Source organism: Astyanax mexicanus, chromosome 21, assembly GCF_023375975.1.
Source record: "Astyanax mexicanus isolate ESR-SI-001 chromosome 21, AstMex3_surface, whole genome shotgun sequence".
NCBI classification, from domain to species: Eukaryota; Metazoa; Chordata; class Actinopteri; order Characiformes; family Acestrorhamphidae; genus Astyanax; species Astyanax mexicanus.
Window position 1 is genome coordinate 4734879 of NC_064428.1, and position 14389 is coordinate 4749267.

Consider the following 14389-nt stretch of genomic DNA (forward strand, 5'->3'; position numbering starts at 1 on the left):
ATTAAACACAGGCTGTGCTAAATCTGTACTAGAAATCAGCTCTGAAACACTTCCAAAAATCATTATCATGGAACACAGTTCACTGTGAAATCTAGAAATGCTACTGTCTTTTCTCAAAGGAAAGTGTGGCTTCACTAATAGACACCTGTACAAGGAGTGATGTGGTTAGGGTTAGGTTAGGGTCATTCCCGGGAATGTTATTGTAATGTGACGATTTTCTAAATAATGGTAAAATGTGGGATATCCTAAAATGTTCATGATTTGTTGTTAGTTATAGTATCTTAATCTATTAATATTGTTTAAAATGAATATCCATTTTTACACATGTTAAAATGACATGATAGGTCAAAATGATGAGGGTTTAAAAAATGTGTCTTCGGTTTAAAAAATGTGTCTTCTACTACACTGCAAAAAATCCATTAGCAAAAACGAGACAAAATATATGCAAATTAAGACAAATATATGTGTATTAAGCTAAAAAATTCGTAGTAAGATTTCTTACAAAAAGCAATGGCAAAGTCTCAAAATGAGCGAAGTAACATCTAAATCAAACAAAAAAGTCACTGTTTTTGGACACAAGAATCAGAATAACTTGACTGCTGCTTGATTGTTCTTATGTTTTATCAGAGAAGAAAATAAGATTTATTGCCTTAAATTTAGAAAAATGTACTTGCTAAGATTGAGTGTTTTGCAGTGTAATAGTAACATATATGAAATCAATTCAACCAATGTTTAATTCCCTAATTAGAAGTGCTGAATACTTTGGAATATATAGTTTACTGTTTTCTGAATGACTCTTCTCACTGTTGCACGAGGAGCCAGTATGAATTCTTCTAATTGATGTACATTATTATTTGTGCTTCGCCAGAGTAAGTTTTGAATTCTTTAGGGGGAACATTCCTAGGTCACGCACGCACGCACACACACACACACACACACACACACACACACACAAACTAGACTCACAAGTACACACCTATTCATTGTAATGGAATGCACAGACAGAAGAAGCAAACTGGTAGGGTTGGAAAGAATAGTGATGTCACTGTGAGGAGGAAGTTTTTCTTCACAAGTTGACAACTTAACATATATATCTGTGCTTCATTCCACATACAGCTGCTTTAGGAATACAGGAATTAGGAATACCTTATCGGAAGACAAGAGGGATACGACCATAAGTTAATCTGAACAAGCAACAAACGGAGAGGAAATGACAGCCGGGAACTGAGCGAAGAGACAGACAAGAGAGAGACGAACCTGGTAAGGTGTTCAGCAGCACTTAAAAGAAATAGACCTGCTATCACTGCTGAGAGACCTAATACTCATTACACTCATCAACTGTTCTAACAAGAAATACTACAATTATAGATGCCATTTGTGATAAACTGTACCATGTATTTTTAGAAAACATAACGTGTTTTGGTTATAAAATGCTGATATGTATATGAATATATTTTTTTCTACTTTAGAACTTTAGAATTTATATTGATTTATATAGAAGCATGATTTGAACAGATCTAAATGACACATGCCCAGATATTTCTGTCAGGTTTAACATGTGGGCAGATCCATATGACATAACCATGTTTCTGACTTATTGCTTAGCAGTCAACGTGTCAGACACTGTTGTTTTGTAATAAAGTGAAACTCTGTAGAATTGTGGTGGCCACCACTTTAGGTCTTTAAAACATCTCTGTGTCCTGTTTAAATTATTCAATAGGTTGTAGCTAACTGCCGAAATCAATCTTCTGTGTGTCTAATCGACATTTTAAAGTTTAAATTGTTTTAAATCAAATGTGAAAGCTTTGATTTACCAGGAAACCACACAAAGGCGTATATATTTAATCTAATTCAGAGATGTGTACTACAACATTATGAATGTTATTATAAATAGCAAATCAATATAATGACTTGTTATTGTATTGACTGTGCAAAACAATATAAAATTGATACATGTATAGAATATAGACAGTGTCTTGAAAAAAGTATTTACACCTCTTAGACTTTTAGACACATTTTTTACACCTTATACCCACAAACGTTATTTTATAAGACTATTAAAGTAATTTTTGCCCATTATTCTTTGCTAAATAGTTTAATCTTAGCCAGGTTGTATAGGGAGCGTCTGTTTTCATGCCAAAGACACTCAATGGGATAGCTCTGTCTTGCTGGAATGTGAATCTTCTTCACAGTTTTAAGTCTTTTGGAGCCTCCAACAGGTTTTCTTGCAGGATTGCCCTGTATTTAGCTCCATCCATCTTCCCATTAACTCCCCTGTCCCTGCTGAAAACCACCACACAGCATGATGCTGCTACCACCATGTTTCACAGTGGGGAGGGTATGTTCAGGGTTGGCTGTAGTGTCAGTTTGTTTGCCATACTGTCATGATTGCGTACAGAATACAGATATGTGCAGATGTAGATAAATAATTTAAAAAAGTAAGAGGCAATACCATAAACAGGAGACAGTCCAGAGTTCATACACGAGGAAGCCAGCATCAGAGATAATCCAAAAAAACGGAAACTTAAAACAGTCCAGGTCAAACACAGTAAATACAACAGCGTCGCAAAAACAAAGAGCAAGGTCATACACAAGAAAACAATCACTGAGTAGGTAACTTGTAAAGTGGTAGAAACCAGGCAATATGTGGAACAGGTGTGTGCGTGGAGTGTCCTTAAATACTGTAGAGTAATCAGTACTCCGGACTTCCTTGCGGAAGCAGGTGAGGTGTCACGTGAGTGTGTGTGTGTGTGTGTGTGTGTGTGTGTGTGTGTGTGTGTGTGTGTGTGTGTGATGTCAGCATGTGGGTAGTGTAGTTTAGGGCCGTGTGAGAGAGGAAAAGAAGCGCCTACAGCACCAGACGTGACACATACAGTACATAGTGTTTTACATTTAGACAAGAAGGTTCAATTTTGGTCTTTCTTCTTCCACATGTGTGCTGGGTCCCCAACATGGCTTGTGGCAAACTACAAACAAAATTTCTTATGTATTGCTTACAAAATAGCTTTCTTCTCGCCACTTTCCTATAAACGCTAGATTTGTGGTGTACAAAACTGGCTAATAGTGGTGCTGTGAATCCTTGCATGATCATTCTCTTCTCTAGAGTGACCATAGGCCTCTTGGCTGCTTTTATAATTGGTACACTCCTTGCCAGGGCTGTAACTTTAGAGGGATGTCCATGTTTTGAAAGGTTGGCAATGAATCTTCCATTTTTGGGTAATGGATTAAACAGTGATTGATGAGATGTTCATAGCTTGGGATATTTTTTCATAACGTAACCTTGCGTTAAACTTCTCCACAACTTTATCTCTTATCTGTCTGGTGTGTTTATTGGTTTTCATTATGCCGTTTCATCAATAAGGTTATCTAACAAACATCGTAGGCCTCCACAGAACATCTGTAGTTATACTGAGAATAAGTTACACACAGGTGGACTATGTTTAATTTATATTTGGTCATGCTGGATTATATTTAGGGGTATAAGAGTATAGGTGGTTGAATATGTAGGCAGGTGGTGAATTGAGAATACACCTTTAAAATGTGTGTCTGTAACTTTAAGAAACACAATCAGAAGTGTTGTCACCCTGAGAGAGGAAAGGGAGGAGCTAAGAGCATGGTAGAGAAGGAGGCTCAAGCTGCAGTGAATGGTGGTGCTCCATTTTAGGATCCATCCAGAGCCATCCTAATGAAATAAGAGAAGCTGTTTGTCCAAGTTCTCTTGATGAAATGCTCAAATCTTGTTGAGTAAAGCTGAGTAAATCGAGGTGAGCTTAAAAACAAATATAAAAAGAGCTCTGTTAATGGTATTAAGGTGGTATTAATGTTATTTATCTATTTTCTGTAATTAGTGCCACTACCAAATACTGTACTGTGTTCTAAGCTAGGGTTTTACAGTGTATTCATTTTTATTTTTATTGTTTTGAGTACAATTTAATCAGCTCTGATAAAAGTCTATAAATCTGTACACTGCAGTTGCAGTAAGTCAAAGATAGGTGGTGCAGTGTTGTTGTGCACTGAGACTAATATTTCTGCTCAGCAAGTGCTGATTGTCTTTATTTTGCTTTTATTTCATATTTGTTTTATAATTAATATACATTTTATATTCAATATTTCATAAAAATCCCTGGGGTGGGATCTATCGGAATAAAATACCCCCCAAAAAAGTATTTTGTCATTTGGTGTGCGTCCTTTCCCCGGTGACAAATACAAATGTGCACCACACTTTTCAGATTTTTATTTATTAAAAAAATGGAAACTATGTATCATTGTCTTTAAATGTGTGTGTGGGTGTAACATGAAAAAAATGTAGAAATGTTCAAAGGGTTTGAATAGTTTTTAAGGCACTGTGAATAAACAGTCAAATAAATGTATGCTATTTTTTGTGCAGTACATTTCTGTGTCATATCTTTTTAAAACATTAAATGCAATGATGGTGGATTTCCCATTTAACCACTTTACATTTGGGGCTACAAGCTTTAGGCCAGGGATACACTTTATTAGATCCCTTAGTGTTGTAGTTTTCACCACATTTTCAGACATGAAGCTAAACATGCTGCAATTTATTTTTCTCTTCTTACTTAGTAAATGGATCATCTTGAAGATGCTGAACCCACACTGTATTACACACCTCCACCCCCTTCATACGTCGAAGCCAGTCAGTGTCCAGCTTACGTAGCAGGAACACCGCATCCTTTAACACCACCACCCAGTTATGTGGAAGCAGGTAGTTTCAATATAAAAATTTTGTTGTGACTTCTGTAACAAAATGTGTGTCATTTAAAGGCTCCTGCCATTATGATTAAGAGATCGCTGGTTTGAATCCTGTTCATGCAGCTTTCCATCAGCTACTGGAGCCCTGAGAGAGCACAATTGGCCTTGCTCTCTTTCTCTCTGGGTGGGTAGATGGCACTCTCTCCCCTCATCACTCCTAGGGTGATGTCGATCAGCACCTCTGTGAGCTGATGTATCATAACCGAGTTGCTGCGCTTTCCTCCAAGCACGCTGTTATGCATCATGTGTCGGAGGAGGTGTGTGCTAGTCTTCACCCTCCTGGTGTTGGGGCATCACTAGTGATGGGGGAGTCCTAATTAGTGGGTTGGGTAATTGTCCGGGTAAATTGGGGAAAGGACAGCATGTGTCTAACACTTTTTGACACAAGTTTTATGAAAAAAGTGTCCTCCTTTTCCATATTGCAATAACATATATGCTTGTTGTAGTGCTATTAGGCCTCGTCACAGCAATAGTAGCAAAAGTTGTTAAACACAGAAATAACTGTCACAGTGCTATTTGGAAAAGAACATAAAGGTTATTATAAAAAATAAATGTCTATTGGAACTTACAGGTCCTTCTCAGAAAATTAGCATATTGTGATAAAGTTCATTCTTTTCCATAATGAAATGATAAAAATTAAACTTTCATATATTTTAGATTCATTGCACACCAACTGAAATATTTCAGGTCTTTTATTGTTTAATACTGATGATTTTGGCATACAGCTCATGAAAACCCAAAATCTCACAAAATTAGGTTCTCTAAACGAGCTATTAACCTAATCATCTGAATCAAGGAATTAACTCTAAACACCTGCAAAAGATTCCTGAGACTTTTAAAAACTCAGCCTGGTTCATTACTCAAAACCACAATCATGGGTAAAAGTGTGGCAGAAAACGCTGCACAGTGAGAAGAGGTGAGCGGACCCTGAGGAAGATTGTGGAGAAGGGCCGATTCCAGACCCTGGGGGACCTGTGGAAGCTGTGGACTGAGTCTGGAGTAGAAACATCCAGAGCCACCGTGCACAGGCGTGGGCAGGAAATGGGCTACAGGTGCCGCATTCCCCAGGTCAAGACACTTGAACCAGAAACAGCGTCAGAAGCGCCTGACCTGGTCTACAGAGAAGCAGCACTGGACTGTTGCTCAGTTTCTGCATGTCATTCTGAAATCAAGGTGCCAGAGTCTGGAGGAAGACTGGGGAGAAGCAAATGCCAAAATGCCTGAAGTCCAGTGTAAAGTACCCACAGTCAGTGATGGTCTGGGTTGCCATGTCAGCTGCTGGTGTTGGTCCACTGTGTTTTATCAAGGGCAGGGTCAATGCAGCTAGCTATCAGGAGATTTTGGAGCACTTCATGCTTCCATCTGCTGAAAAGCTTTATGGAGACAAAGATTTCATTTTTCAGCAGGACCTGGCACCTGCTCACAGGGCCAAAACCACTGGTAAATGGTTTACTGACCATGGTATTACTGTGCTCAATTGGCCTGCCAACTCTCCTGACCTGAACCCCATAGAGAATCCGTGGGATATGGTGAAGAGAAAGTTGAGACACTCTGGATGAGCTTAAGGCCGCTATAGAAGCATCCAGAACACCTCAGCAGTGCCACAGGCTGATTGGCTCCATGCCACGCCGCACTGAAGCAGTCATTTCTGCAAAAGGATTCCTGACCAAGTATTGAGTGCATAACTGAACATAATTATTTGAAAGTTGACTTTTTTGTTTTAAAAACACTTTTCTTTTATTGGTCGGATGAAATATTCTAATTTTTTGAGATAGGGATTTTTGTTTTTTCTTTATTTTTTTGCCAAAATCATCAATATTAAAACAATAAAAGGCTTGAACTACTTCAGTTGTGTATAATGAATCAAGTCTAATGTTTATCAGTACATTACAGAAAATAATGAACTTTATCACAATATGCAAATTTTTTGAGAAGGACCTGTAAATAGGTAACTTTTGAGTGTGTAATATATGCCGTCAATATGAAATCTCAGAATTTCTGAGGTTCCTAGTGGTGCGTGACATGCAGCTTGAATATTTAGGCTGGTCCTGCTGATTTTGAGGTAGAGGTGGAGTGTTAATAGCGTGTCCAATAGCATCCCACACATTCTTAATGCAGCAGGTCATGGCATAGCATCTGTGTCTTCAAGTCAAGCTCTTGAGACAGCAGCAGTATGTGAACAGGCTTTGTCTTGTTGGAACAGTTCAATGGAGTGTGTGTTTAGAAAAGGTAGGGCCAGGCAGGACCTCAATAATGTAATCTTGGGCTGTCAAAGTACCAATAATGAAGACCAAAGGGAAACTGGCATTGTATGAAATTGCACTCCACACAATGACATGGATGTGATCTTAGTATGGCGTCACATCAATGTCAAAAGTCGAGGGTGCAAAAATACTGGTAGGGGGCACAAAAATACCAGTTGAAAAAAATTAGCCAGTGTGTTTTAACATTTTGCGTGTTTAAATGAACTTATCGTAAGCACAAATGTGAAACTAGCAAGCAAAAAAAGAATCGTGCGCGTGCTGAAGAAAATGTTGCTCTCGAGCTTAATTTTCTTTCTTTTTCCTCTCGCGAGATGTGTGAATTACCTGCAGCAGTAGTTTGTGCTCGACTGAGTGTTTTGCGCTCGAGTTTTGAAAGGGGTGGTTTTGACAGTTTGAGGGCGGGGCCAGGGTCACCTCCCTCAGCGAACGCTATTGGCTGATATCTCCGGGGTTCGTGACGGACCGTCTACCTCCACAAGCCGGAGGAGGGCGGGAAAGAAGGTTATCAGGGAGAGTTAGCTAACTGGCTATGCTAACATCCAAACAGCCCGATCTCCAGCGCGACTCGCTCTGTCTGCCCGGGTTTAGTGCCCGGAGCGACCCACTCTATCTGCCAGGGCACTCGCATGTAGTGACTCGCCTAAAGCAATCACTCGCCGTCTCTGTCTGCCTGGGTTAGGGCAGACAGAGCCGGTCGCTCCGGGCACTAAACTCCGACATGCTGGAGAGCGGGCAGTTTGGAGGTTAGTATAGCCAGTTAGCTAACTCTCCTGCCGTCTATCTTTCCCCACCCTCCTTCAGCTCGTGGAGGTAGGCAGTCCGTCATGAACCCTGGAGATATCAGCCAATAGCATTCGCTGAGGGAGGCGACCCTGAATCCGCCCCCAACCTGTCAAAACCACCCCTTTCAAAACTCGAGCGCAAAAGACTCAGTCGAGCACAAACTGCTGCTGCAGGTAATTCACACATCATGCAAAGAAAAAAAATCACCCGAGAGGAAGTTCGAGAGCAACATTTTCCTCAGCGCGCACATGATTCCCTTTTTATTGCTCGCTAGTTTTACAGTTCTCACGAGCTCACGAGAAGTTAATTTACACACGCAAAATGTTAAAACACCCTGGTTAATTTTTTTACCTTGGTATTTCTGCGCCCTCGTCTTTTGACATTGATGTGACGCCATATCTTAGCACCAAACACGATGCCTCCACAGACTGATTCATTGGAAACTTTCTCAACACTGTCATATAGTGTCATTGATACTATAGAAGACACATCACTAAAACATTGGTGATACTAACACAAAATGCATCGCCTTTTACCTTAATCGATATATAAAAATTATTGTTTAAAACCCATCTGCTTTGAAGCTGTTAAAGGTTATCTTAATGAATGCTGTATTCATAACTGCAAATTACTTAAAATACCAATATTTTTTGTGTATGCAGTGGTAAGGAGTCATCAAGTGCATGCATTTTTTCAGGTCAAACAAACTTTAATATCAGGCAAATATAATTTGAATAAATATAAAAACACTTTTTAAGTCTTAATTTTATTTATTAAAGAAAAATAACTAAACCAATTTAGCCTTGTGTAAAAACTGTTTGCCCCTTAAATATAATAACCTGGTTGTGCCACTCTTGGGAGCAACAACTGCAATCAAGTTTTACAGATAACTGACAATAAGTCTTTCACATCTCTGTGGAGGAATTTTGTTCCACTCTTCTTTACAGAATTGTTTTAATTCAGACAAATAGGAGGGTTTTTAAAACACAAACAGTCTGTAAGATCATCCACAGCATCTCATTATCCTGCTCCAGAATCCAAGTACACCTGAGCTTGACGTCATGAACAGATGGCCAAACATTCTCCTTCAGGCTTCATCAGTTCAGCAGAGTTCCTGTTCCATCTGTTACAGAAGTTATCCAGTTCCTAAAGCAGCAAAGCAGCCTCAGACCATCACACTACCACCATGTTTTATGTTCAGTATGATGTTCTTTTTCTAAAATAATTAGGTGTTAGTTTTACACCAGTTAAAAAGTTTAAAAAAGTTCTACTTTTGTCACGTCGGTCCAAGGAATATTTACCCAAAGTCCTGGAAATCATCAAGATGTTTTTTTGGTTAATGTGAGCTGGGCCATTGCGTTTCTTTTTGGTCAGCAGTGTTTTTTTTGCCTTGGAACTCTCCCACTGATATCATTTTCACCCAGTCTTTTTCTTATTATTAAAACATTAACACTAAGCTTAACAGAGGCAATATCTTTAGATATTGGTCTGGGTTCTTTTGTGACCTCCTGGATGAGTTGTCCTTGCCCTTTTGAAATAATTTTGGTCAGCAGGCCACTCCTGGAAAGAAGAACAGAATAATAGCTCTTACTGTCGTTAACTGGAGTCTGAAAGCTTTAGAAATGATTATGTAGCCTTTTTCTAAACTGACAGACATTAATGACTTTCTCATCTGTTCTTGTATTTCTTCTGAACTTTTATCCTGGTTGTGGTTAGTAGTGAAATTGAACTTAGTTTTCCAAAAAGTGTGATTAATCACAGAGGGGCAAACACTTTTTCACAAAGGGCTAGATTGGTTTGGATATTTTTTTCCTTAATAAAGTGCTTTTTTATATTTATTCAGGTATATTATATTTGTCTTATATTAAAGTTTGATAATCTGAAAAAATGTAAGTATGACAAAAATGCAAAAACAAAAGAAATCTGTAAAGGATAAACACTTTTTACAACACTGTATTTCATTCTATTTATGTGTTTTATACATTTCTCAAGCGAGTACTTTCCCTCTATGCAGTGGGAGAACCAAATGGCATTCCTTTATACCCCTACCCCATTCTCAACATCCCAAACCACATCACAGAAGTCCACCAAACACAGCCAGGTATGTGATGCTTTGTTTTTATTTTAGGTTCTCCTGAAGATGTTCAGTATGCAGGCTGTTAACTCTGTCTTTTACTCAGTGTTTGTGGAACAGGCGATACGCTCTGCACCCCCTCAGGTGCTGGTAGTGACGCAGCAGGAGGTTCGGCGTCGGTTGGGTGACGGGCCCACTGTAACTACTTGCCCGTTCTGTCAACACCGTATCAACACTGTTGTGAGCTACAAACCGGGGGCTGCAGCATGGGGAGTGTGCTGTCTGCTCACTCTGCTCGGGTAAGGCAGGAAAATCTGATTTTATAGTTCTGGAAGTTAAAAGAACTGGAGGCACATTCTAAATAATAAACTCAATAGATGTACTATTGGCCATCTATAATGCAAAAAAATCCAGTAATCTTGACTTTAATCGGCAGCCAGAATTTAAATTTTTTTGTTTGATTGTATGTAAATTTTCAGAGTTATACACAAACATGTTTTGGCTTTTCTTACATTTCTAGAGCTTTATACACAAAAGAGAACCATTCTAATTGCTATAATGACGTTGCAATCATACAGGGAGAGATAGAAAGGGAGAGATTGATGGCAGCATAGCTATTAGGATTAATTCTTTACAATTTCTGAGAATCTTATGTTCTTTTTGACTGCACAAAGTGTATTTTTATAAGAATTATTTTATACGTATACCTACAGTGTTGCTTGGATAAGGTTAGGGTTTGTGAAGTCTTTAGAACGTTCAAAATTTCCGCAAAAATAATTGAATTCATCCTAAAAGAACCAAATTAAAGAAATGAGACAAAACATTGGCTTGTCAATTTATTGAGGAAAATGATCTAATATTACATATCTGTGAGTGGCAAAAGTATGTAAATATTTGTCAGGTAAAATGGGCCAGATAAGACTGTAGCTCAGAGCTCTTTAAAGGAGAAATTTGTGTGAAATGGACTTGTGGCTTTAATGAAACCTGATAACAAGTACAAACTTTTGTCAAATTGGCCACCTCTGTTCACGCCCAGCATTCTGAAAAACAGAGCTTTTAACTGATGCTCCCAACAGGCTTACAATGCAAGTGATAGGGGCATTGTGTTACCAGTGCAAAGGATGGCAGAGCTTTACATGAACAAAATATGAGAAATCGTGGTAAGTGAGCACAACATGACAAATTACTCTCATCAACTCAATATTACAACTGAGAAATTAGTTATCAGTAAGCTTACAAACAAGGCAAATCATTTCCAAACAAAATACTGACCTGCTCATTAAATTAAAAAGTTAACATGTAAAAAGAAACTTAGATTTTTATGAAAAAGTAATTTTAGGTACAGGCCTTACCAGCTAGCTAAAAGGGGAAACATTTGCAGCTAAAAAAGGTCACACAACCACCCACTCTTATACAGAATTTACACAGATATAAAGGGTGCAAGTATATTATGTATCCAAGCAAATTATGTTTCTAAATGATGCATCGCAGACAATAGCTATGACGACAGGGGGACAGATTAAGGGCAGGACTATGACTTGGAAACTGAAAAACTTTATTCTTCTTTAACTGTTCTTTAGTAGGAAAACTTGTGTGCCTAGGATTGTTGTCTTAACGCACATTCTCATGAGATTGAGATCATGGACAGATACCCTCACATTTCACTTTAGATTTTTTTGTACATTTCCTAATTCACTGCCCCATTAATAATGGAAAGTCATCCTAACACAGATACAGTAGGGTTGGGTGATATAGCACTAAAACAATATCACAATATTTTAGTCTTTTTTTTCTTGTGTTTCATGAACATACCACTGCAATAAAGTAAAGAAACCATTATGCATATTTTGTAAACAACAGTAAATTACTGAGATTTTGATTTAGTATAAAATAATATAAAACGTAGCAAAATAACTAAAATAATGTAATATAAAAAACAAAATTCTAAAATACTAAAGTGCAGAATGCAGAACGCAAACATGCACACCTACACAGTTATACAAAAAATCCAGTACAGTAAAATTTAATACAAAAAAAATAATGAAATTATTATTGTGCACCGAATTATATGTAACCATAAAATGCAGCAAAACAGGCCTAACTATGATACTACCACCATCATGTTTTACAGAGATGTTTTTTTTTTAACCGTTTCCAGTCTGATGAGCGTAAACAACCCTTCTTCTGTCGCCTCTTAAAGATCCTGGTTCTTTAAATAAAACAGGTTCCACCCACTCACACCTGACTGGCATCTTATTGATTGAAAACACCTGACTCTAATTTCACTTTCAAATAAACTGATCATTCTAGAGGTTCACATACTTTTGCCACTTACATATAAGTACTATTGGATAATTTTCCTCCATAAATAAAGTATAATATTTTTTTTATGTCAACTAATTTATAATGCTAACTTGCTAATAAACAAAGCTAGTGTTCCTCGCAGAATAAATAATGAATAGATCATGGTCTATAAAATATATTCAATATATATAACATATAAAGTTTTAATATCCTAGATATTACAGATATGTAAACAAAAATAAATAAATAAATAAATAATACATAAATAAAAATCACAACAAATTCAGCAACCTAAAATAAAAAAATCTGTTTTCTTTATTTGTTTCAGGTTCGTCTGTGGAGTTTGCCTTATCCCATTTTGTATTACAGCACTGCACGATGTCCATCATAGCTGTCCACTCTGCAACAAACACATAGGGATACACGTTCGCTGAGAAAGACTGAACACGATAATAAAATCCACAGACAGTGAATTAATCAGTCCCAGCCTCAATAAAAAAATCAGGCAGACAGAATAGAGAGAATAACAGGCACAGGCTTTTATTAAATAATGTTCTGGAGATGATTTGGCATTGCAAACCTGACATTATTTAGTTTTTTTTAGAGGTGTTTTACTACCTGAGCTTTTTGAACAGTGAGATCATTGTTGAATTGCCTCATTATAAGCACTGTTTCCACTCAGAAAGTAGGAACTTAGGAAAACTTAGGAAAGTAGGAATTTATAATATTGCTATTTAATCAAAATATATCATATTTTCCAAATTGTATACAGATCCAGGTCAATTCCCAGGTCTGGAGAACTAAAGACCATTAACTTAATTTCACCTGAACATTTGATATCACATAATTGAACATTGAACTTTTTTTCTTTTTCTCTAGTTGCACACACTTAGGGAAGATGAATCCAAGGCCTTTCATTTAACATCAACATTAAAATACAAATAACCACCTGTCCAATACTGTGTAGATTTCCCTCATGTCACTGAAATAGCTCTGACCAAACAATACAGTAAAACTACATGTCAGGGCCAACATGAATCAGGTGGGGCTAGCCGTCATCTGTGTTTATTAGTTAGCCTTGAGTGTCTATGTGTCAGGAGTGCATAGCAAGGAGAACCAGGGGGCGGACGTAAATGCAGGTAATGCGGATTTATTGCAAAAAATAAATACATAAATAAAAAAAAACCCAAAAGAAACACACAACCTAACAGACGTGTAGCACGCACAAGAACTCACACCATACTGAAGACAAAGGGGCTATAAATACACTCACACACAATGGGAAACACCTGTTGTCACTGAAGAGGGGGAGGAGCTACAAATGGATACAGGTGGGAGCACTAAAGACAGGAACGGAGACAAGGGGAGAGCCATGTGCTCTGAACAATGAAAAACAAAGGGAAAAAACATGACGGCTGATGAGGGACAGGGCAAAAACGTGACACTATGACTCTCATGCATTCACCATGCTGTCATTACATGGATCACCTAAGATCCCCCCCCCGACCCCCCACCCCCCCCATCCCCCCCCCCCCCGCCAAAAAAACTAAACAAAAAAAAACTTGCACACACAACAAAGGATAACGAAACATTACTTTTATATTACTTAATTTTACGTTTTTTAAATTAAATTTAGAGTAGTCAGAGGTACTCTGACTACTTCTTTTTGGAAGGCCCTGCCTAAATAAAAAAAATTATTTGACAAAAAATGACAGTTACAATATCACAAAAAATTGCACAACATCAAAAACATTTTATATCATATTACAATAATTATTAATATTGCCTCCCCCATGATCTGCTTTCTCTCACTCACTGAACACATCCCGTCCGGGAGGGGGGGAAAAACACTGCCTGCCCACACTAAAAACTGATTGGCTGTCTCACAGACTCTTTGCAGAGAACAGGCCAATCAGAACCCTCTCTGTTGTCTCTCTCTCTTTCCCACACACGATTAGAGAAAAATAGTCTGTGGCCTGTGTGCGCTTTTGGGGCACTGGTTCTGAATTCCGTGACTCGCGGGCATCAGGGAGCCACTACCGAAATGCGGGAGACTCCAACAGCTTCAGGGAGACTTGGTTTATCTGACCTTTACATGTTAAAAGTTTCTGGATGTTACTCTCAGACAACTAAATATGCAGCAGTTGGTTGACTGCTGATCAGAATGAATGGAAATACCTAGCATTCACTGCTA

At 38.0% G+C, this 14389-nt stretch overlaps 1 protein-coding gene across 1 annotated transcript; it reads left to right on the plus strand.

Moving 5' to 3' along the window:
* Nucleotides 1-1017: 1017 nt before the first annotated feature.
* Nucleotides 1018-12760, plus strand: si:dkeyp-75b4.8 (lipopolysaccharide-induced tumor necrosis factor-alpha factor homolog). Its single transcript, XM_022664286.2, has 5 exons — nucleotides 1018-1260; nucleotides 4582-4723; nucleotides 9832-9918; nucleotides 9998-10190; nucleotides 12524-12760. The coding sequence occupies exons 2-5, from the start codon at nucleotides 4585-4587 to the stop codon at nucleotides 12627-12629; spliced, it is 525 nt and encodes a 174-aa protein (XP_022520007.2). The 5' UTR covers nucleotides 1018-1260; nucleotides 4582-4584; the 3' UTR covers nucleotides 12630-12760.
* Nucleotides 12761-14389: the final 1629 nt, after the last annotated feature.